This window comes from Petromyzon marinus, chromosome 22, assembly GCF_048934315.1.
Source record: "Petromyzon marinus isolate PM22_M1 ecotype Great Lakes invasive population chromosome 22, UKy_Petmar_22M1.pri1.0, whole genome shotgun sequence".
NCBI classification, from domain to species: Eukaryota; Metazoa; Chordata; class Hyperoartia; order Petromyzontiformes; family Petromyzontidae; genus Petromyzon; species Petromyzon marinus.
The window spans coordinates 8,810,581-8,835,019 of record NC_133688.1 but is presented as its reverse complement, the minus strand read 5'-3'; the positions used below and the strand labels follow the sequence as shown (position 1 = coordinate 8,835,019).

The window sequence follows — 24,439 nt, the reverse complement described above, 5'->3', positions numbered from 1 at the left end:
GGTGAGGTGAACTATCGCGGTGCCCCCCACAAGATCCCCCTCTCTTGCCCCCCCCCCACCCCACCGCCTGGTGCCCTGGTGCGTCTTACGAGTACCGAAGCAACCAAGAGCAGCATCTGGTACCGTTTGTAAACAAGATGAAAAATGCTCATTTAAAAATATAAAGGACACCGTTCCCCTCCGCCCCTCGTTCCGCTCCGCCCCGTTCCCCCTCCCCCCTGCTCCCCCTCCTCTCCCCTGCCCCCCCTCCTCCCTGCCCCCCCTCCTCTCCCCTGCCCCCCCTCCTCTCCCCTGCCCCCCCTCCTCTCTGCCCCAACCCCAGTAGGCTTCCATGCCCCACTGGTAACTTTACCCACTGGCCGCTGCCATACGTTTTGTTCCTACGAATCTTCCTGTCATCGCTCAAGATGGGGGGAGGTGCTGTCCCCCTCTGCTAATGCAAAACTATATAAGAGCCTGGCCAGGCTGTAGAGTGCGATGATGTGCCAAGCACGGGGGCTTTGTTTGACCGAGGAAGGCTCACTGGATATCACGGCTCAGTCTGGATGGGCTTTTCTTTTGTGGACTCCAGAAGAAAACCATGCATGAAAAGATAGCACTCAAAATCTACCCAGACAGGTCATAAACCCATTTGCTGTACTGCCCATCACCTTGCCAAGAGGGGGGGGGGGGGGGAGGGGAGGGGAGTTTGCTGCTCCAGGAATCCGCATCACAGTGCAATCTGCTCTGTATTGGTTTTCAATGCAAAATGACAGCGGTCTATTAGACCGCTGTCCAAACTGAAAGCACCGATCGCCAATTGTTAACCCAGCTGTGATGCGACAGATATCATCCATTTGCTCTATTTCCTGGGTCTCCTGTAATGTAATAATTAAAGGGTTATAAAACTAAAACTGAGAATTATTACGATCCTGCAATCGTCAAAAAAGCCCAGCATTGGGATGTTTTAGCCAATGTTTTATTAGGTATGGGAGTAAACCGAAGAACTCAGAGGAAACCCATGCAGAACAGGAGGAAAACACAAAACTCCACGCAGAATCGTGCCCCAAGTTTGGAATCGAACCTAGGAACTTCTTGCTGCGCCAGCACCCTGCCGCCCAGAGAAATTAACTGCAAAAATGTTTGCATAAAGCGTTGCCAATTTTGTCCATGTGGAAACTTAAAAGCATTTTATGCAACTGTAACTGATTTGATTAAAATAGTTCCACAGACAACATGGCCAGATGTAAGATAGTTTGGTTATGTTTACTGTTAGTGTTAAAGCAACAATGGGAAATGTCTGTACATTTGTAATTGCATTTACTTTCCTTTGTGCATCCACTGATTGAATAAAATTGATTCAGATAAGCCTCTGGCAAACATGTAACATAGCTTATATAAGCTATGCTACATGTTATAAGGAGTCTGGCGTTATGAACTTCCCAGAAGGCCGTTGAGATGACGGGCCGTGTAGGAAATACTTCTGGTTTCTTTTTTCTATCTGGAAGAGACAGGTGCGTGATGGCGACAGATCACATGCCTGCCTCGTTCGTTACGCGTCTTCACGAGTCTTGGCAGCCAGGGAAAGTTTTACGTCAAAAACCACTTCAGGGAGCAAGAGGCCACGGGGGAAAGGTGGCTCGGAGGTCCGAGCTTTGTGAGCGTGCGCCGCTACAGCGGGGACCACCGCAGCGGGGACCGCCACACGCCTGGCATGGTTGTGATGAGGGTGCAAACGCAGGTTGCGCCACGAAGCTGACGGGAAACCGCGAGCGCCTTTTCCCCGTGGACTTTGCGAGACGTCAAATTAAAGTGGGTCCTTGGTGCTGTTGCCAGGAGACTGTGGCGTCTCTCACATGCGGCTCCTGGGTTTCTCGCGTTTCCTAAACTCATGTTTATTGAAATGTGATTTACTTTCTTTTCGCACTTTGCTTCTCGTGTGAATGTCAGTTACAAATAATTCACGAACACACGAAAGTGGACGCGCGTGCGCGCACTCGAATCGGAGTGATTTATGGCTTTTTTATTTTATAAATGCCAATCTACTGCTGAAGTGGCTTAATTGTGCATCAAAGAGCCGAATTGCACAACTTCGACATTACCTGAAAACTGCCTGTGTGAGCAAATCAAAACTTTCCAACAATTTCTGCTGACAAATTATGAAAAGGAAGTCAACAGCTTCTGCGAATGTCACCACAGACACCACCATCATCTCGATTGAATTTTTGTTTAAAGTAGGGCGCCGTACTGGAGCCCTTTCCCTCTTGGGAGCACGCCGTCAATGTCAATCTCCTTCACGTCAAAGACCGAACCCCTCTACACGGTCACTCCATCGCAGTGGCCTTGTCTCTCTCAATGGGTCTTTTTAGTCTCAAATACGCCCTCGGATCCACACATTCCTCCTCCTCTTCTTCGTTTGAGTTTTTTTTTCTTTCTTTGTGCATGCCGAACTTCTGGAATCTGTGCAATAACGTACCACCCCAGGATTTTTCGCTCAAACTTAAGGTGGCTGTACTGTGAGACCTCCAAGCTAAACAAACAAAGCCCACTCTCCCCACGGCCCACATGTCTCCGCAGTGCCTTTTCTCGTCTCCCCTCATCACACTTATTGGGCCTTCTGACTCACTCCATCGAGTCTCCGGACTCCACCCTCAGGGCCTCCAAATGTCCCTCTGAAGTCCACAATCCACATCAGTCCCTCTGGCTGGCTCCCCAACTGGATCTTCCACAAATTAAGACACACGAGGCTCCCAATAAACGACGCTCCGCTTATATACCTGTGCATAATAACGGGTGCAAAACACGCTTGGCCTGGCCATGCCTGTCACACACGAGGATGCCACCACTGACCCACTTTCAGGCACCACATTGCCAAGCATATTACTGTCTCACCCGCATAGTGGTCCTGCCTTTACGCGTTCCACCACCCGCACCTCCAATTTGCTCGATTGAAGGCGTGGGTCGACAAACAACACCGTGGGCTCAACGATGGATGCTACGGTGCACAATTTATGAATGTCTTGTAGTCGCACACCTCCTCTACGATTCAACATTGATTATCGGGTCAGATAACGCGAGTAATATGCCAATATGTGCCGTACGTCCCTCCTCCACCCATCACATCTGAATATGTTGAAGCTGTCACGTGGAACTAATTTTCCAATATATTATTATTGCTTCAGCACACCGGTGTGATCGAGAGCAATCCGCAACGTTAAACGACTTAGTTCCCGGAAAAATCCATCGTGAATCGTAAATATCGGCCACGAGAGCCTAAGGCGGGTGAATTTATCTCCCCTGTGCTTACCGTTTTTTTTCTGAGTGACCATGTGCATGCCGTTGTGTTTTCTGTGTGCAGTTTCCCTGCAGACAATGGTTTAGTGGGCAACCTGAGCCGTTCTCTGTGGCTATTCGCCGCACGTTCCACGATCATGACTGACCCGAATTGAAAAGCGCCACGTTAACAGAGTAACAGTTAACGCCGATTAGTGCACGGATGAAAACACTCAACTTTAACGCGGTAATTAATATCATGGTCACTGGTGCTGGCATAACACTGTTTCTATATATAATTAAATAATAACGCCTTTTCGCGTGTAATTATCCAACCAAAGAAGCCATAGCAACCATCTACATCACATTTAATCAACAGGAGGCCGACCCTAATTTCATATCCTTATTTCAGTATCTCATGCATTCATTCATCACCACCATCGTCATCATAATAATTATGAAAGAGAAGCAGTGGTAATTTTCGATCCACTGCAAGATTTATTTTGCATGGATTTTTCTCCAGGTCCTCTGGTTTTCCCCCCTCGACATTTAGAAACATGTGTTGAAGAGTATTAGGCCGCTATACATTTTCACGTGATAAGGCACTTCGTTGAGCTATCATTTGTGGCCAGGTCGCTTCTGAAACATAACTATATAGCTCAGTGGGCCTTACCTGCTAAAATAAAATAAAGATGTTAGTTTACGGTTTAAGTATGCTTTGTTACCGTCTATAAAGGGGAAACTATGCGCCCATTCGGGCATAGCCGGAAACATTACAGCGTCAGCTTTGCAGAAAATTAACTGAATCCATCAGTGAAACAACAGATATGCGGACGTCTACTGCTGTGCTGGGGGCATTGGGGCGAAACTGGCAGCTGTCATCGTTTCAAAGTTAAAAAAAAAAGCAACAGGAAAAAAAATACCCAAGGAAGCAATGAGGCCCAATTCCCGCCCGCCCCCCCGGGGGGATGAGCGTCCGTCCACCATCTTCCAGAGGAGCTACCGCAACGCCTCGGGGGGGGGTTCCGAGGGCACCACATGCTGAGGAGGGCTGCCCTAGAGCGAGGGGGGGGGGGCAGGCAGATATTCTTCAGCGCTCTTTAACTGTTCATAATTAGGATGCACGAGGGGGGGTTGAGAATGCAGCTCGACAGGTGCCTAACTAAACTGGGCACCAGCCCGCGCAAAAGACCCGGCGGCCCGAGTTCGATTCCCGCTCACGGCCAACACCGCTGATGATTATCTGAACCGATCCTGGGCTTCCCCCTAGGTCGACTCAACCTCAAATGAGTACCTGGTGCTGTGTGTAAACATCGCCACTGGAGAGACAAAGGCGGCCAGGCGTGGTGTTGCTCACCCATCCCCTCGTGTGCCGTGCCGGCCTTCATCGGTGCTCGCTAACGGCACTCTCTCCAACAGTCTGTCACAGGCTATACGGGGGGGGGGGCGTCTCTTTGAGCGACTAAATGAATACATCCTGCTCACCACCGAACAGAAGGGACCTCGTGCATCGCCGTGCAGGGGATGTCGCGGAGACCGGGGGTAAACTTGGATGCAAAACAAAGCACTTCATCGAATGATGACAAAATCATTTTTACGACCCCAAATAAACCGAACGATTGCACACGTTTTACAAGACGTGCTGGAAACGGCGATGTTCAGGTGGCTTCATGTTCACAAGTGCAGGCGGGGGGGGGGGGCTCATCCCCGGAGCAGATGAGTGAAATCTACATTCCTATGGCAGGGGCCAGTCTCCCCACTGTGGCACAGTATTCCCTGGCCGTTCGCGAGGGATACGTTCCGGAGATGCCCATGATTAGATAATTTAGAGGATAATGATATTGGCCAACGAAAACATAACTTTGTAATGAATTGCCTTAAGTACTTAAAGAAACTACAAAATAGATGAAAATGATGTATCTCTCTCATCTCTTTCTCTCATTACTTTCCCTCTCATCGCTTTCTTTCTCTCTCTCGTGTTGCAGTCGTGAAGAGTTTCCAGATGCGATTCACGGATAGCCAGAATCCGGATAGCAAGTTCGTGAATAACGAGGGAATACCGTACTCATTTTATATTCCCCGAGCATTTGATGGGCTGAATGGTGCCGTTGAAGGATTTGAACCCGCGACCTTCCGCACATGAGTCAAAGCGCGTTTGGCTACGGTAGCACCGGGCCGGATGATGAAACTGGAGAAGCGCAAAGTTGCAATGTCGTCCGGTGAGGACGTCGCGATGGGACTTATCGTACGTGACGTACGATACGCACGCACGACAGCGTCGTGTCCACAAAGAGCGTGGAGATCCCCTCGTCCCTGCCTGCCCCCCGTTGGCTAGTGATCACGTCTGTACCCCACACCGCACCACGAGGGGTCTCTCCACAATCCACGTTATTGTCACTCACAATTGGGTGATTAAGTAGGGGCCTTCACCCCATTCCCCACCCAATCAGCCCTAAACCGCAATCACCGCACAAAACCATGGCAGCAGATGTGGATACAGTACTTGATTCACAGGTGGGAAATAAAAAAAACACTCCCCAGTGGGCAACTGTGGTCACCCAGAAGAGAACCATGAAACTTCTAATGAGGCATCATCACAGCGATGTGCCACTCCGCTACTCCTGACCAAATCATCTGGCCCAACCACCTCGCTAAAAATTATAGTTGATGCTCCACATCGACATCATCCACACGAAGAAGAGGAAGACCACCCAATCTATTCAGGAGAGTTGCCCGAGAAAGATCCATCCACTAGCTCACTAACGTTAGTAAGTGTATTTACAATTAATTTTGGTTCTCTATACAGGGTGCCTTCAAAGAAATTGTAACACTTCTGAGAATTTGCAATAATACCACGAGAAATGTGCCTCTGGGCTCTGAAGACCACCTGGAGAAGATTCCAGTGGAGACTCTTTGACTTAGTTTATTTTAACATACATGTATCATGTTACAGTGTATTAGTATCCGTTTCTTTTTACATTAAAAACGATAGTCCCATATATGTGTTAACATTGTTTTTGAAGCACCCTGTATATCTATGCACACACAAACAAACTCATCATTCACAATGCGACATTTATCGAGCAGCACACAAAGGCATGTTGAGGACTAACCATGGCTAACGGCTGCAGGAGTGCGGTTGGCAGGATGGGGGAAAAGCCAGAAACCAAACGCGGACAGTTCTACGACCAAGTTCAAGTGTACCTGCTGAACCGAGTGAGAACTCAGGAGACCAGGTCCCAAGTCACAGAAGCAATAGAAAAGGAGTAACAGGAGTGAAGAAAATAGAAAAAAGCAAAAGAATAACGGCGTCACATTATGAAATCTAAAAGCAGCACAAAGAGGCGGCAGCAAAAGCTTAAGTGGCACAACCACTGCCACTTTCTGTGTCCAAGATGCTTGACACTCTGCTCAAAATCGTACCCTTTCCTCCGCCTCACATTGGACGCGGTAGAACAACCGCCACCAGTTGCCCCGGTGGCATGACTCACGGGGCCTGCCCCATACAGGCCGATCCTGACATCATTGGAGGCAACCAGCAGCGAGTCAACTCACACTCGGATCACGTGCGGGGCTACATCTGGCACACTGATTGTGCCAGATTGGTGGTTTTGGCAAGGCCGGGGGGATGCGGGTTTACATGCCAGAACCTCTGTGGCCTAGTATAGAGGATGATTCTACATGCAGGCCAGTTTTTTTTCTTGGAATCTGAGGTCCTCACGACGTAACCTGAATAGGACCATTTTGGATGTATACAGACTACTCTACATGTTACAAGACGTGGCAGGTGATATTGCAAGGATTACAAGGGCATCCACAATATGCAGGTAACTATCACACAATCACACCCTTCACAATTCTGACAATGTTATTTGAGTTTGTGCAGACACGTTACATATGTAGAAATTTTAATTTAAATGTGTCCATTGTATACAAGAGTGATCCATTAATACATATCTCCACGAGTTCTCTAATGACCCTCATGCACTGTCTCCTCAACGGGCGATTGGATATTGTGATAGCGATGGCTTGCTATGTGACAGGAGAGGATTCAAAGATGTAACCAGTGTATAGAGACCGATGGGAGGCGTGTAGCTGTGGAATAATGCTCATTTCCTCTATACTCTCACCCTATTACTGTATTTTAGTCAGGTACATATAAACATCTGTATTCAACTAATTATATGTATTGTTATCTTTTAGTAATTTAAAAGCTAAAATGCACATATTGTTGAGTGTTTAGCTGTTCCAACCTTGCGATGTCCACATATCTGCATGCAGGCAAATGCGTTCTGCAATGTTACACAAATAAAAACAAATTTATTGTAGAGTCATCTTGCTGGTATTTATAAAGAGGTTATTGCCATTGGCGCAAATAGGGCGAGGTTTGCTTGTATTCCTGTCACCACACGACAAGGATGGTGGAGGCTTTATTGGAAATGGGATAACCACTGCCACTCGGACTGACGCTGTAGGAATGACAGGTGAGACAGCCTAAACACAGCCCTGCCCGTCCCATCAAAAGGTGACAGTGATGATGATGTAGCCCATCTGATGCGGAGAGACATCACTGATAACGCAGTGGAAACCACGCGTACACCACCCAGACAATACAAAATCATTACCAACCCATTATTCACACGAACATATCACATACTGGCCCAGAGAGAGGGTATGCACTCAGAAAACTTCATAACGTAAATTTGTCCAGAAAATTACGGCGTATAATCATATATTTAAAAAAATGCCGAAGTTTTGAATTTCAAAATGAATATAGTCCTAAAACATTTTCCTATAAATCATGCTGAGGGTTCATATTGTAATCTTTATCACGAAGTTATTTAGAGAAACACGTTGCTATTAAACTTTGTACAACTACATCAGAAGTTAACGCAGTTGATTTTCATATAAAAACCTAAATTGGATTTTTAGCCTTTACATTTTTACGTCTGCTACATGAGGACTTGGATTACGAAAAATGAACGAACCTGAATTGTTACGGTTTTCGCCACGCCCATCACCACCACACAAAGTCTAATTTCTTGTCATGGGGGAAATACTACGTTCTCCGCTGCCCATGGCACTCACAGAAACCTCCGATAGGCGCACACAGCATCAGATCAGGAGATTGCCTTGTAAGTAGAAACGAAATAGTAGTAAATATAACCAAACAGTGCTTATAGAATAGCAAACAGTATTTTACCTCATCTCAGCTTGCAACCGATTCTTTATACTTTATAAAATTGCTGTGAACACGCAGCAATACAACCAATGTGATTAATTATAATTAAAGATTTTGGATGGCACGTTGATTCAGTTATTCGTACTTACTCCTTTTCACGGTCTCATTTCTCTTTCTATAACTACTCCTGTCCCCTTCATTTTCTTTCCCCTCAACGTAGCGGCAGTTTGACTCTGTAATTAGCATGGCTCGTGAACGCCGCGACCGATTCGTGGACGCCCGATCCCACGCGCGCTCTTTCTCGCGAATCCATTCCGGTTCGTAAATCGATGTAGGCGAGGTGGCCAGCCTGCACCGTGCAGCACATTCAAGGTAAATATTCGCCCTTCAATGGATTTCTAATTTTCAATTATCTTCGTTAATTGGTGAATTTCTACTATTGATCTATTATATTATTCTTGTCTACCAACGAGCGTATTATTGTCATCACTCGTTTATTATTACAGCAAAGTGTTATTAGTCTACAATACGATCCAAACTATGCCAGACTGAATCAAGTCATTTAATATTGATTAATTCCATAAAATCATGGATTGGCTTTGCTAGAAACTGGACTATTCAAGTCATACTATCATATTTAAAACCCCTTAACCGTAGGAACACCACTAACATTCACAAATTTCCGGATGGCATCTTGTCTCTGGATCACATGAGAAAGCAAGTCGTATGTGACTTCCGCTGAGTGACCCCCGTGGCCGGGCTCACCCTTGGGCTCAGGACCCTCTCTCCCCATGGCCAGGCTCACCGGTTGGCTCAGGGCCCTCTCCCCCCACATGGCCAGGCTCACCGGTGGGCTCAGGGCCCTCTCCCCCCCATGACCAGGCTCACCGGTGGGCTCAGGGCCTTCTCCCCCCCCCCCCCCCCGTGGCCAGGCTCACGGGTGGGCTCAGGGCCTTCTCCCCCCCCCCCCCCCCTGTGGCCAGGCTCACCGGTTGGCTCAGGGCCCTCTCTCCCCATGGCCAGGCTTACCGGTGGGCTCAGGGCCCTCTCTCCCCCCCTGTGGCCAGGCTCGCCGGTGGTCTCAGGGCCCTCTCTCCCCCCCTGTGGCCAGGCTCGCCAGTGGGCTCAGGGCACTCTCCCCCCATGGCCAGGCTCACCGGTGGGCTCAGGGCCCTCTCTCTCCCCATGGCCAGGCTCACCGGTTGGCTCAGGGCCCTCTCTCTCCCCATGGCCAGGCTCACCGGTTGGCTCAGGGCCCTCTCTCTCCCTATGGCCAGGCTCACCGGTGGGCTCAGGGCCCTCTCTCTCCCCATGGCCAGGCTCACCGGTTGGCTCAGGGCCCTCTCTCTCCCCATGGCCAGGCTCACCGGTTGGCTCAGGGCCCTCTCTCTCCCCATGGCCAGGCTCACCGGTGGGCTCAGGGCCCTCTCTCTCCCCATGGCCAGGCTCACCGGTTGGCTCAGGGCCCTCTCTCTCCCCATGCCCAGGCTCACCGGTTGGCTCAGGGCCCTCTCCCCCCCCATGGCCAGGCTCACCAGTGGGCTCAGGGCCCTCTCTCTCCCCATGGCCAGGCTCACCGGTTGGCTCAGGGCCCTCTCCCCCCCCATGGCCAGGCTCACCGGTGGGCTCAGGGCCTTCTCTCTCCCCATGGCCAGGCTCACCGGTGGGCTCAGGGCCCTCTCTCTCCCCATGGCCAGGCTCACCGGTGGGCTCAGGGCCCTCTCTCCGTGCTGCCAATGAGGCGGTTGTCACCCGGCTCGGCGCACAATAATGATCAATAACCGCGTTCAACTTCACCAACACACGCGACAAAACGGGCCCGTTCAAGCAACCATCAATTCTCATCTTTGTAGCGACGTTTCCCTTTGCAGTGTCCTCCCACGCCGCCACCTACCTCATTTTCACCTGACATTTGAAACGAGTAAACAAAAATAAAGCAATTAAACCGTATGGACCAGTTACTTCATAGTCTGTGTCCACATGTTGCGTACCCATTGTCTCTTGTAACGTGGAAGCTCTCATTATGTCATCATATATGTAACCAAAGATAATGAAGCTGTTCGTGTGTTTCTTGTCAAGAAGCACTTCTTGACACAATGACGACGGTCCTTAAACTGTTTGGCAATTTTAAAGATTACTGCAGGGTCTGAAGTGCCGATGCACAGATTACCTCCGCACTGACAAGCCTACGTTCAGTGCGAAGTGAAACGAGACGCTGATTGTTTCAGGGCAGGCCCATTACCATTAATATACCCCCACTATTCCCATAGTAATGGTGCTGGGCTACCCCCACCCATTCAAATCACGTGATTTTGCCGTCTCTCCGTATGCACCCAGATGCCATAATTTACCTAGTTCCTCCTTGCCATGGAATGCAAAGAAGAGGATACATTGTGACCACGTGTTCTTACCCATTTGATATTTAAGCCAACAAACACATGGTCGGGTAGCTCAATGCTCTCCTGCATTTTTTCATTAAGAGTCTATTATAGAAAAAGAATAAGAAGAATACAGGAGAACCACTGTCTTCTATATCAAAGCTTTTTTTTATATATATACAAAGAGCAATGTAGTAACTAACAAGGATGCCTTTGAAGACGCGGCAAGAGACAAAGATTCGAGGCTGCTGAGCGATGCCACGCGCAGGAGGCTGCAAGATGCTGGACACATGACCGGGGGGTGAATGGTGCCTGGATGCGGAGGACACTGACGGAGGGAACCCCGGGAGGAGCCCGGGGAAGAACAACAACACCGCGATCTGACTGGACGTCAATCTCCAAACACTGGACACCAAACAGCAAAACAATGGAGAAGATGGAAGCCGTATAAGCTGATGGGCACAGCGGCGGACGGAGAGAAGTGGCGGAGACACCGCGAGGAGTGACGGAAACGACCCAATAGCCAAAAGTAGGGAGGCACAACTTGCGAAGGAGAGACGCTTCAACGTGACAGTTCGCAGGCGAAGCAATTCTCCAGCAACCGGTAGACGGGGAGGGAGCTCACCTTGGAGGAGGTGGGCGTGTCGTCAGGGTTCCCGTTCTCCGTCATGGCGCCGCCTGGCACCACGAGTCGTCGGCCCGTGCGCGGCTCGGGAGAATCTGTCGGCACACGGGATGCAAGCATCCGGTTACTGGACGCGCCGAACCGGTAACCGCGGTGCTCAACCGGACATGAGCATACCGTCCAAATAAATCAATAAGCCGGTCCACATAGAGGCGGTGGTTTGATTTGCACAGCCGTCCAAGTGATCTCCGTGAAAAATTACCAAATTACCACCACAAATATCCCGTGACATTATTTGCATGATGGGGGCGGCGACGACTACGACAGGGTGGTGTCACAAACAATCCGACCTCGCGACGCACAATGCAATGTGGTAATTATCAAACTACGGCATAATTATGGAAATTCTGTAAACAGATTAAAAAATACTGTAAATGTATTCGCACACATTTACAGTACAGCCATTTACAGTACAGCCTTCTGCTGACAAGAAACTAAATATCGAAACCAGTCTAGTTTTACTTGTCTTGAAGCAATGCTGCTGAATGACAAGACCGTGCGGCATATTTGGTTGTGTAAAAAAATATTTGTTGTGAAGAGATGGATATGTAAAGGCGACATTGTAGGCTGTCTGTTGGTATTTACAGGATAAAAAAATAACTCAACAGGAATTTCCAGGTATCAGGAATTGAACATTAACATAGACCTACAACCCCACAGCTGTAGGTCCTGGGTTACGCTCACGCTCTCAAAAGAAATGCACCTGCATAACATCCACTGTGAAAACATACCTAGGATACCGAGGCAGTTTATTTTTCATGTTGGTTGCTGTAACACCTTGGGGCAATTTATATAATAACCACATGGACGCAAACTTTCTATTGTCTCGGCTCTACATGCGTTATACTTCTCCCACCCTACAAAATAATGAGAAAAGCTAATTCTGCTGACGCAATGGGCCCAACTGCTGCAGTGTCAGCTCAGCCACAAACATTAATTCAGGGTAGGTGTCAAGATGCCTTCAGAGTTTGTTGTTGCTATTATCTTTAAGAGGATTGCACCTCGGCGGCCGGTGTTAGCATGCAGCCTAGCCTGCGTAACCAGCCGAGATTGAGAAACACTCTGCCCCCAGCCTCACTTGCCGACATTACCCTCCTAATGCGCGCTCGATTCAATGTGAAAAATGCCTCGCCTGTTGCCGAAAGTTAAAAAGAATCCGCTGTATTATCTCACAGGATAAACATTCGCTGGCTTGGTGGATTGTGGGTGCTCTATCGGTTTTTTTTCCAGCAGGGAGGGAGGTGGGGGTGTAAAGACGCATCAATTAATTAATATTGATTTTTTTAAGCTCATCATAAAAGCATCACAATCGCGTGGTGAACAATCAATGCATTTCAATTTGCACACGCTCTACGTAATGGGTTTTTTGTGACCCCGGTAGCCACCAAGGGCCGCTACATTTGCCACAAATATAAAAAAAGAGAGACCAAATACTTGAATCCTATCTCAATCCTTAATCACGACATTCATGGGAGTCACCCAGGGGGCGAATCATTACCTCAAATCATTCAGATCCGAATGTCTTAATGGTAACCTTCGCCCCGGTTTAATTTTCACTACGTCCCATCAGCAGTGCACAGCCTCCTCAAGGAACATACGTAGCCCAACCGTGCTAATCACGTGTGGAGGGAAGGACAACCAACTTAACACACGCAAAAAAACACGCAAAAATGCCAATAAGCAACCTAATGCTATGAGAATCATCCATCCAACACTGGCACGACTCGCTGGCAAGGCCATCTGACGGAGGGAACGGCAGCCGGGCCTCACAAGGAGGATCCCTGAGTTGGCATTGACGGCCGAGCTGCACGACGCTCGCTATTCAACCCTGCTCTAATAAGCACGGTGTGGTTACGCGCGGTGCGAAAGAAGTTCAACATACATACATAGTCTGTTCTCCTATAACGCTGCATATTGTTTCCATAACGCGAATTGGATATAATGCGATAAATGTATCAAGGAATGCATTTTTTACAACGCGGATGCGAATTGGATATAACTCGATTGAGTGAACGGAACTACGTCGCGCGAGGGAGAAATAAGCGGTTGTACGGCTGCCTCGCCGTAGCGTCACACGAGGCAGTGGGATGCTGCTGGATGCTTCTAGATGCTACCCACGTGCCTCAGTCTTTGTTCAGCCTGCGTACGCATCTCACGTGTTATTGCGGACTGGGCTTTACCCTATATTATTTATTATTCAATTACAACGCGTTTTTTCCATGAAGCGGAGTTCTTCAGGAACGCAACTACTACTACGACCGCATTGTAGGAGTACGAGACTGCACTTGACCCACGTGCGACCCCCTGGGCCTCTGCCACCCCTGCGTCTCGGCAGACGCTCGTGGGCAACCATGGCAGCTAATTAGTTGAGGGGTCTGAAGCGACGCGTCTGTGCAGGCATTCGGACCTTCATCTGCGCGTAGACAACCACGCATGCGTACAGATGATATTAAGTGCCCCCACTTACATTTAATTGTGTGTGCGCCCATAAGGTCCTCCTGTGGATCAATTCCCGCTGTCCTTCAATGACACGCCAAGTAGCGATCACAGCGAATGCTATGTAACTGACACTGGGGCAAAATTCGTGTGCCGGTGGGGGGACGGTGGTCAGCGTAACACCGATGTCAGATTTAAATTCACGTTCTACTTTGCGTCTAGCTACGCGAGATGGAAAGGGAAGGGCCCGGGGGGGGGGGGGGCGCCCTGCGTCTCTGCGGTACGCGGCACCGTTGCCGCGAGGGTGGCGCCTGGCAGGACAGGGTGCGCAAGGCAGCCGGTCTCTCCCGGATTGCACGACGCTCCTTGCCGCGAAAGGGAAGCGCAACATGGCGCAAAGCCTCTCCTCGGGTGTGTCGTGGCCTGCTAGAAGGCGCGATGCCCGTGTCCCCTGGCCTTCTTTGAGAGGCAGCCACTTCCCACGTGCATCCCAAATGAACGGTGGGATTTTTGTTGGTTCATCTTACGCCGATTTGGCTGTGTTCCATCACGATCGGTAAGAGCAGCGCGGGAGTTCCCAACTTCTACTGTCTGTGCTTTTTCGTGGCCTTTCACTCCCCTTCAATCCTGACAACCCAGAATCATTGTTCATTGTGAAATCTGAGTGGTGGCAGCAATTGATGGCACTCATGCTGCAGGCCCTCGACTCTCCCCGCCATGCAATTCCTCACTGAAGCAGCGCTCTCTCCATAGCACCACTGTTGGCCACTGTCGCCCATGTAAACCTGTGCAGGCTACAACAAAAATTTATTCTCATCCTGAAATTTTATGTAAAATTAAACGTCTTTAAAAAAATATAAATACAGGTCGATCCATGTATAGATACCCCTCTAAATAAATATGGGAGAAATCTTATTTTTATATTTCAAGGCCCCTACACGTCTCCCACCGGTCTCAACGGACTTTAATGTTCTAGAACGCCCTTCCGTGACACACGAAGCCATCGCCTTCACAGTACTCAATTGCTCGTTGAGAATAAAGTGAGATGGCTGTTAGGAATCAGCGGGGCATCCGTAAATAAACGTGCAATTTTTGTCTCTGAAATGTACGCACAACAGTCTCTCCTTTTTAAAGAGCGTGCGGTGACATGTCAGCGATCTGTGTAATCCTCCCGAGTTTACGGGAAGTAAAAGCACATTCAGGTCATTACAACAATCGGGGACTTCTTTCTTAAAAAATATTCATGCTCGGATAAAACTTCAGAAACAAAATCCTCGTTCGTCGCCGGATACGAAAATCCACGCGAGGTATTTGTTCAGATAAATAGCAACGAACGTCTGTCAGCCCCATTAGCTCAAACTTCATTTTGCCTGGAAATTATACGCAAACAACGAGTGTCACCTTCCCTCACTGTCTGAACAAAGAAAACCGAGAATCCTTACTTTATGGACTATTTATCGGTGCGTACGTCGATTTAGTGGCATGTCCTGGTCATAGAACGCAAGCTACCAATGACAACTCACACCTATCACTGGAACAACATTTTAAATTACAGTCTCACTGAAAAAAGTTGTTTGCAATGCTTGCTTAGACAAATAAAAAGAGGCAAGTTTGGTTACCCCTGCGTGGCAAACGTGGGCGACGTGGTCCAGCAGCCTCATACCGTTGTTCCAGTCGCTGTCTCGTTACTCCAATTCAACTGGGTCAAATGACAGAGCGGGTGGTTCGTTGAGAATATTGAATTATTAATATCATCCATGTAAATACCAGCCGGTGTGAATGAGGGCCACACAGTACGAAATGTTACCCCGTTTACTTTCATGAGTCAGCAATGTTGACCGACTGCGAACGGAGCCGTCTCGAGACTCTAAACGCATCCATTTGCATGGTAATGGCCATTGACATTTCATGAACTATACCATATCCAGCTGCGAGGTTTCAAGATCGCAGGATGTTTTGTACGCGTTTAAATTGATTTGTGTCGATTCCCTGCTCATTTTCGTCAAACTCGCAGGTAAACGACACTCGCATGGTTTCTGGGCTCTGTTCCGAGACGAAGCTTGTCCTCTCAGTCCCTCCCCACTGGTGTCCGCGGCGAGACCTCGCCATCAAACTAAATACACACGGCCACACGCATGCCGTGCTAACGCCCTACGCAGTTCCGCACCGCAGTGGCGGTTGCCAACGATTTCGGGACGTCGGGTGCCCCCCAATCAAGCCCACCGCTCACTGCCTCCCCCCAGCCCGTGGTTTGCTCGAACACGTCCATCAAACTTTCGGCGAGAATTCTCTCGGGCGCCTTCCCTCCTTTGACTGCCTTGCCATGGTTAGTCTCGACCGCCGGCCATCATCCCGGGTAGCGACTCAACCTGCCCACGTCCACTTTTCTCGTTCGATGTTAATCTTCCCTTGATGTCCACTCTACTTGAAGGAAAAAAATACCAAACCAATAATGGAAAGTTGGCAAAACGCCCAGAAAATTATGTTAGATATAATGGAAGCGCCGGTGCCAATGATAAATTCCACGTGCGGCTCAATCATGATCAAGTGGAGGATAGTAGAGACAGGACACTACCGAGCCCTTTACAAGTAATTTCTCCAGCGCGGTATCCATGCCGAAGCCTGTGCCCCCCCCCCCCTCCCACACATGAAAGACTTCTGCATCCCCTTGGGGGGGGGCTCACGCGAGCCATAAGGTGAGAACTGCTGCATTGCAGAGAGAGGGCCCGTGATAACATATTAAGGGGGGAAATGTCTAGAACACGTCCAGAGCAGGTTTGCAAAAAAACAACCCCTTTTACAAAAGACAAAATGGAATGAATTTCAAATGCCTTCGAACGAAGCAGCAGTCGATGCAGTCAAGACGTTTCAATGCACGTTGTTGTAAATTGTTGAGCGCCGAATGGAAACGTTGTACAGGTTTCCAGCGCTCGAAACCCAGGTGAAGGCCGTTTGTCGAGTGCTTCATCAGGGCACACCGCCACTTCTCTGTGCACGAGAACGTAACTCTTTTCTCCCTGCACCGCTTGAACATAATGAGGTAGAAATCTCCATTCTCTCACGTGCACGAGAGGTAACATCTTGTACCAAAGGGCCGAACGTGTTTTTTTACACACCATACGTATAGCGGCAGACAATTCCTTGGAATAAATATCAGGGCCCTTTAAATAAAAAATAAAAACTTAAATCCATACTTCGGGGTGAAACAGTTTGCCTGTAAGTCTGCCACAACGTGCTCCTCTGCAAGCGTACGGTGACCCATGCCCCTGACCTTGCTGCTTGACGCGGTTCGTTTCCCAGGTGTGCAAAGAGGTGTCAGTAAACACACCTGGCCGTTGAGGGAGCTCCGCGTCCCGACATGTGACTCGCGGTGTTAGTGCATTGGGCGCTGTGTGCTGGGGTACGGACGGCGCATTTCTTGCCCGCGCGCGATAACGATTAACGGGCGCGAGAACACCGCTCATCATCGTTGCTTGGGGTTCACCAGGAAATTCCATTACTTATCGAGCGAGTGAGAATCCATAGAAAAAAAGGCAAAAAGTCGCATTTGACACCAGGAGAGTGAACAAATATTGTGCGAGCTCGCGCTCCCACTACTTTAAGGAGCATAAAAAAAAACGGACGAGAGATGCGGGAGTCGGTGCCGCGAGCTCGTGGTCAAATCGCCCCGACATTTCCGCTTCGCAATGTTTTGGGCGCGACACTGTGCGAGTAGCAGTAAGAAAATTCAATGAAACGTCCAATCAGAGGCTCAGAATTATTCCGTGTCCCTTTAGCAAAGCGCGGATGCATAACACAGAGGCACGGAGTAATGCAATACCTTAAAACACATGCAACAAAAAATCTCGGTGTATGGTGATTGCTATCGCACGCACTGTTCAATGGAACTGCCCTGTTGCTACAGTATTCACGCAGTCACTTGTTCATCCAGTTTATTTAAGTTGTTTTGTGAATTAGATATGAGATCTTGAGGGACAAGGTAGATTGCATTTGCAAGGAGTGCCCTGAGTCACCAAAATGACATGTGGACTTCTTTTGCACCGTACGTAGCCAACCGTGCTAATCGGAGGTGCGAAAGCAGAGCAATGAAGATAATTACGAGTGCGCCATAAAACTCTCGCTTGCATCACGTTCTGTGGCCCCTAGCGGAAATTGCTTTGTCGCTGTCGAGATTAAAGAAGGGACCGTTGGACGGCAGCACGGGCGCGGGGAAATTACACTTAAAACAGAGAGGGTGGAGTTGTACAAAAAAAAATGTGAGCTCATTTGAAACAGGAAGAGAGAGGGATGGAAATTTGTGAAAGTGCACCAATGCGAGACCCTCCCCCACGTCAGAGGCAGTCATTGCACGTTCTTGCGGGCAGGCCGGGGTCACACGGCTCTGTGAAGGGAAGCCAACTTGCATTACCCCCACAGCACAAGCAGATGTAGGCTGCCCCGGGAGCACACAGGGGCAGCCTACATCTGCACGCGGCTGCACCCACGCTCCCCCCCCCCACGTCCTCTCCCAACTTCCCCGCGCTTTCCATAGACATTTACGACGTCTCGTGTCCAGCCCCAGCCCACTAGGCTTAGTTACAAGAGCTGGCTGGAAGTGGCTCGTGGCTCAAACAATGGACTCTTTTTAAACTCGTCAGAATCGGCGTCTTTATTTCGACTGGAGGAGGAATCCGATGAGCTATGAAGCTCTTTTTGCGCAGATGTCTCAGATATGGGCACGGGGTCAGCAAAGTCACAGCAGCAAACGATACAAAAAGCACAAGAGTGCAAGATAGAAAAATGGCAAGCAAGTCACGAAACATAAATAAATACAGATATTAATGATATAAGTCTGGTTTATAAAGCTGACGCAAGGCAGCAAAAAGAACAAAACAATCCCAGGCCACACCACACAGCCGCAGTAGCCCCTCGATAAAATGGCCACGTCAACATTGAACTACTTGTTGGGTTATTATCACGCGTGGAGGAGAAATGACACCAAACGTTTTTGGGCAATTAGTCAGTGACGTCCCTAAAAAGGCACAGGAGACAGATTTGCACCGCGCAGGTACAAGTCCCATTCCCTCTCCCTGTATTTCCCCTCCATACCAACCCCGACTACAGGGACACACGCAGCTGGCTGCTCCTGCTCGGTTCACAAAGTGATGTTGTTCCAATCGCTTTTGGAATGTGCCGAGGTGCATCCCCCTCTGGGCTGGAGATTTCCGCCGGCGTAGGAGATTAAATTTGTGTATGTACGTATGTTGAACTTCTTTCGCAACCGTACGTCGCCAACCGTGCTGATCGGAGGTGCGGGGGAGGGAAAGACAACATACTAAACACAAAAAGCAGTTCTAAAGAAATTTGTTTTCAATCTAGAATCCCCCCCCTCCACCCCCGGTGTAGGAGTTGAGATTCACCCCGTGGAGGAGTATTCAACTGCGTACAATCCTGACAAATCTCACTCGGCACCACCGATCGCCACATTCGATACCATCTAAACCCTGCAAAGTGGCCGTGAACATTTTGAACCTGCTCCTCGCCTGTGCTACGTAATTGCAAAATGTTCTTCAGACTCTTTTTTTGTAAGTATGCCAAGAAAGCGAAATAAGCACATTATGAAAATGTACGTTACATTTTACTTTATTACAGATTGAAAAGAGGATCGGCGTCGCAGTGATTTTGGTTTGCAGTGGCGGCAGCAGGCAATGGCAGGGCTCCTATGGGCCTTTACCCTCTCACCGGCTCCATCACCCACGGTGACACCGCGCATGACACTGTGGCTGACATCTGGCGATGTTTATAAAAAAAATATGTAGGTGATTTGCAGTTCATTTTTCAGCCCAGGGAATTTTGGCCAATATAATTACATTATATGTGTGTGTGTCATTAACTATAGGAAGTAACTGGAGGAAGCCCATAGAGAACAGTGGGAGAACATACAAACTCCACACTAAAAGGCAACCAAGTTGGGAATCGAACCTGGGACGTTCTTAGTGTGAAGCATAAGTGTTACCACAGTGACACATTGCCACCCAATGTCAATCAATGTTAAAACAAACAAAAAAGCTTAACCATTTTTTTTTTATTTTGACCAGGTAAGGCTCACTGAGCTATAGGTCTTTTTCTGAAATTTATAGCAGGCAAATACAGTAAAACCTTGGATTGCGAGCATAATTCGTTCCGGAAACGTGTTTGTAATCCAAAGCACTCGTATATCAAAGCACTCGTATATCAGTTGTGATCACGTGACGCTCGGCAGACAAAGCGTATACGTACTACTCGTATTGCAAGACCTCGCTCGTTTATCAAATTAATATTTATTTAAAATTTTGCTCGTCTTGCAAAACACTCGCAGTCCAAGGTTTTACTGTACTCTAAACGCGTGATGTTGATTCTAAATGTGGAGGGAAAAACCAAACGACCTGGAGAAAAATCCACGCTTCCGCCAATGGGAGAATATGCAAACTCCACGGGGAGAAGAGTTAATTTTAGCTCCGTACCTTCTTCTGCGGTTCTGAGTGGGCTTCCTCCCACAAGCGAACGGAGAAAGTTTGCGTGCAATGATGGCCCGCGTGGAAACACAGGAGGCCACGGGACGACCAACTCGTTGAGTTCAGCGCCGCCCAAAGAAGGGTCCCCCCCCACCCCGCTCACCCCCCTGTGCTGAGCTAAGCAAGGCCGGCACACACTCGCCCGCCCACGGCTCCCCCCCACCACCCTCGACTCCTCCGCACACCCGCTTGGTCACTCGCACAAAAGCGGTCACTGCACTCTTCCGCCGCCAGGGCACACTTCCAGCTGAGCTCATTATCCCTAGCGATCTTTAACGAGATTCGCTGCTAGGGGCGCCTCTTTCACCGTGACCCCACCATGCCCCACCGTGCCCCACCCTCTTCTGCCTCTCAGGTGAAGCCTGGCACATGCGTTGCGATATCTTTGCCACTGCTGCGGTCAGCAAAAAAAGATCATCTAATTGAATGAAGGGCACGCCGAGCGGCCAGCAGGCATTACTACCCTGGACTTAATCAGTCTTGTAAACCATGGTAGGAATGCGTTTGTTGCCTTAAATAACATGAGACTACTTTATGTTAAGACTCTAGGCTGATAAAGCCTTGCTTTTCTGCTCCCACGCGCGTATTTTTGCAAAGCTGTGCGGGAGCCACCGATGAGAATCTGATCGCCAAAATGTTTTCCGTTCCACTGCAGTCATTTTTATTGCCTTGATATTTATGGGGACTCCAATAAAAACCCCTGAGAAAAATATTTTTCGCCATTTATGAAAGCCCTGCTTTTTATAATTATTTCACACTTCGGGATATGACTAGTACCTCAACCAAAATATCTACACAATGGGATATTGTTTTACATTTTCCCGATTCTTTTTAAAAGGCAGCCAAAAACGTAAGCTCTCTCCCCCGTGCAGCTCTGCGACCCATATGATATGCTCCCCAAGTTTGGCCGGCACGAGCACCAAGCAAGCGTCTTTGCAGGAAAGGAGTGGCGAAGATGCCAAAGAAAACACAGCACGAGTAGAATCCCATCCTCTTCACGCCGGAACGCCGCACGGAACGCCGACGATCCAAAGACCACCCTAAGTTCCAGACTTTCATGAAGGGAGATCACGCCCCCCACACCCCCCCCCCCCCCGAGTGTCACGCGGTGGCAGGTGACGGCGCACCGTGACACTGTGGTAATGGCTTGCGGAGAAAGCCACCGCTGGCAGTTCTCCGGGCCTCGTGCCACCCTCATGCCTCGTGCCGCCACTCCGCCCCCGGTGGCGACGCCGCTTGACAAAAAGTCCGGGTCCGCTTGTTGCCCAGGAATGGTGGCGCAGCTCGGAGCCGCCGCCGATGCGTCTCTGAACGTTGACACAAGGAGATGCCAGAAGGAACCGGCGGTTCGGCGTGCCGACGGCACACGTTCGACCGTATGAACGGGCCGCCCGAGTCCGCCAACCTCGACCGCGCTCACGCGAGACCCGACGCGCACCTCGCCTGGGAGACGGTGCAACGGCAGCGCGCCGCGCGTTACGCTGCTCCGGCGCAACGGAACTCGACAAGCGGCGACGGAGCCGTCAGGTCGCAGCCCTGCAGCGGGGCACTGCAACAAATATTGGCCACCTACAAAAGCGGTTCTGTAATATTGGTACACGACGCCGCTCCGTCGCGGTGGGATAGGTGAATGATGATGGACAACAAACATTGCCTTTTTAGGAATGATGCACTGTGCGTGCTGGAGCGTGCACAGCAGTAACAACGCAGAGCGACTCGGTAGAGAGCATCACCTCCTTCCTGCACGTGTAGCGCGCATGTCTAGTGCAGCGCACATGTTGCAAGCATCAATTACCGCACAACGCCGCTGTCATTCATCTGCAGATCAGCTTGCATCAACCGTAACCCTCTGAGCAACGTGCGCACGTCAGCATACAACAACGGCAGTGTGCACTGCAGCTGTTAACCTCGATTTTTTTGTAGGCTACAAGGAAAGAGAGCCGCAGCGATACTCAAACCTCCACTTGAAGCTCACAATGGGGCCATGGACGGGGTGATGCCAGCGCCCTCGCCAAAGTGCCAAGGCATACATCGCTCACAGGGTCGCCACCTGTCCGGGTCTTGCCCGGACAGTCGAGGAAACCGCCATCCGTGTCCGCGTGGCAAAAATGTATTTGTGCCGAGGTCTGGAGGAATTACGTCGCTGAAGCTTATCGCAGTCAACTGCACAGCTTTGACCAACCGAGGCCGACTGAGAAGTGTTTCCGCGCATGGTCTCCAGTGGAAAATGTGGCAGCCCTGATTGCTGCCGTTCAGCATGCTGTGAGGCACCTCAGGGATATTACGAAATTAATGAGCCCTTTCTGTGCAGGGGATGTCCTAACTGCGTGCGCACGGGCGCGAATCGCAGCATCATTTGCAAGAGCAGATTAGCAGAGTGGGTATCGTGCCAGAGCCGGGCGTTAATTACACACGCTCGCTGGCAGGTAGCGGAACAGCAGTTCTTTGTAAGGTAAGTACAGTAGAAAGGAACTACTGTACACAGCGGCAAAAAAGTACCGCTGTAAATATAGTGGCTGGCAACCCCCAAAAATGCAGTCACGTGTTAAAGATTACGGAAAAATTATAGAATACTCCAATTTAACATAAAGTCAGTAGAGAGTTCCACAACCAGGTGGTGTGGCCCCAGTCGGAAGTTCCACAACCAGGTGGTGTGGTACCAGTCGGGAGTTCCAAAACCAGGTGGTGTGGCACCAGTCGAAAGTTCCACAACTAGGTGGTGTGGTACCAGTAGAGAGTTCCACAACTATGTGGTGTGGCCCCAGTCGGAAGTTCCACAACCAGGTGGTGTGGTACCAGTAGGGAGTTCCACAACCAGGTGGTGTGGCAACAGTAGGGAGTTCCACAACCAGGGTGTGGCACCAGTAGAGCTCTACAGTAACAGTCCCATCTATCCAAGAATGCAGCCAAGATCGAGGTGTACAAAGTATGGCACCATTGGAAGATCTCAAGGGCCCTGCCGGGGCATGCATTTAAACATCTCCTAAACACAAAGTGGAGCCACGGCCCTCGCAAGGCCATCCGTACGAGCAACGCGAGAGGCGGGCAGCAACGAAGGAAGAGGAGAGATGCGTTCAAATCATATTCATGCTACGTAGAAGGGCACATTGAATCTAATCCCATATGCATAAAGCCTGTAATCAGGGAAGGGTGCGTCTGGCTTCAACTCATTCACCAACTTTGGTTACTGCCGACTGACACCCCTCGACTCTTCACGCAAAGTTTGGTCAAAATCTACCAAGCTTGACAAAACGTTGCCCGTCACCCTCGTGCGAGGTGAACGCACTCACAGGCACTCGTCCGTACGGATCGGATGACTTAAAAACAAAGATTTCATCTGATAGGTGTTGGGACAGAAAAACCCACATCGGACCGCGGACCCTGCAGGAAAATGCGCAGATGCCAATCGCCAAACCCGGTTTGCACTGCAAGACAGCGCTGGCTTCTGGAAGCAAAAATCCTGCCATCAGGCAAATAACACAAGCCCACATTTATTACCGCTGATCACGCTGCTGCCTTAGAGAAAAATATATCAATTGACGAGAAACCTCCACCACAACAGGAAACTGCCGGTGCACATTTTCTGCGCTGCACCTTTGCCGTTTCCGTTGCGCGCCGCCCCCCGCGCTTGCGTGCCGTGCGACTGGCGCGGCACGCAAACAGCAGCAGTCGCCGAGGAAATTAACGCCGCGGTGTCAAGATACCGACGAAACACCGCGGGGGGCTCTCTCTGCATCATATTTCAACAACGGCCACCGCATCATCACGCGGCGCTTTCAGATGCGCTTCTGCGGCCGTCCGGAATGCTCTTCCTTCCGATATGAGGAAGCCACTAGGAGCTATGCAACTTTTAAATCGTCAAGACTTTAAACTCACGTCTTCAGAACTACTGTATTGTGTTTAGTTTGTTGTCCTTTCCCCGCACCTCCTAATTAGCAAAGTTGGCTACGCACAATGCGGAAGAAGTTCAGCA

General features: G+C 49.6%; 1 protein-coding gene across 5 annotated transcripts in view; it reads right to left on the bottom strand.

Annotated features, from left to right (window-relative positions):
* The window catches only part of LOC116944795 (ras GTPase-activating protein nGAP-like), a 641,297-nt gene that overhangs the window by 232,186 nt on the left and 384,672 nt on the right, over nucleotides 1-24,439 (bottom strand). For all 5 annotated transcript variants that reach the window (XM_032958521.2, XM_032958519.2, XM_032958520.2 and 2 more), the window contains one exon: nucleotides 11,438-11,532. In XM_032958521.2, coding sequence (XP_032814412.2) covers nucleotides 11,438-11,532 — 95 coding nt within the window. The remainder of the gene's footprint in view (nucleotides 1-11,437; nucleotides 11,533-24,439) is intronic.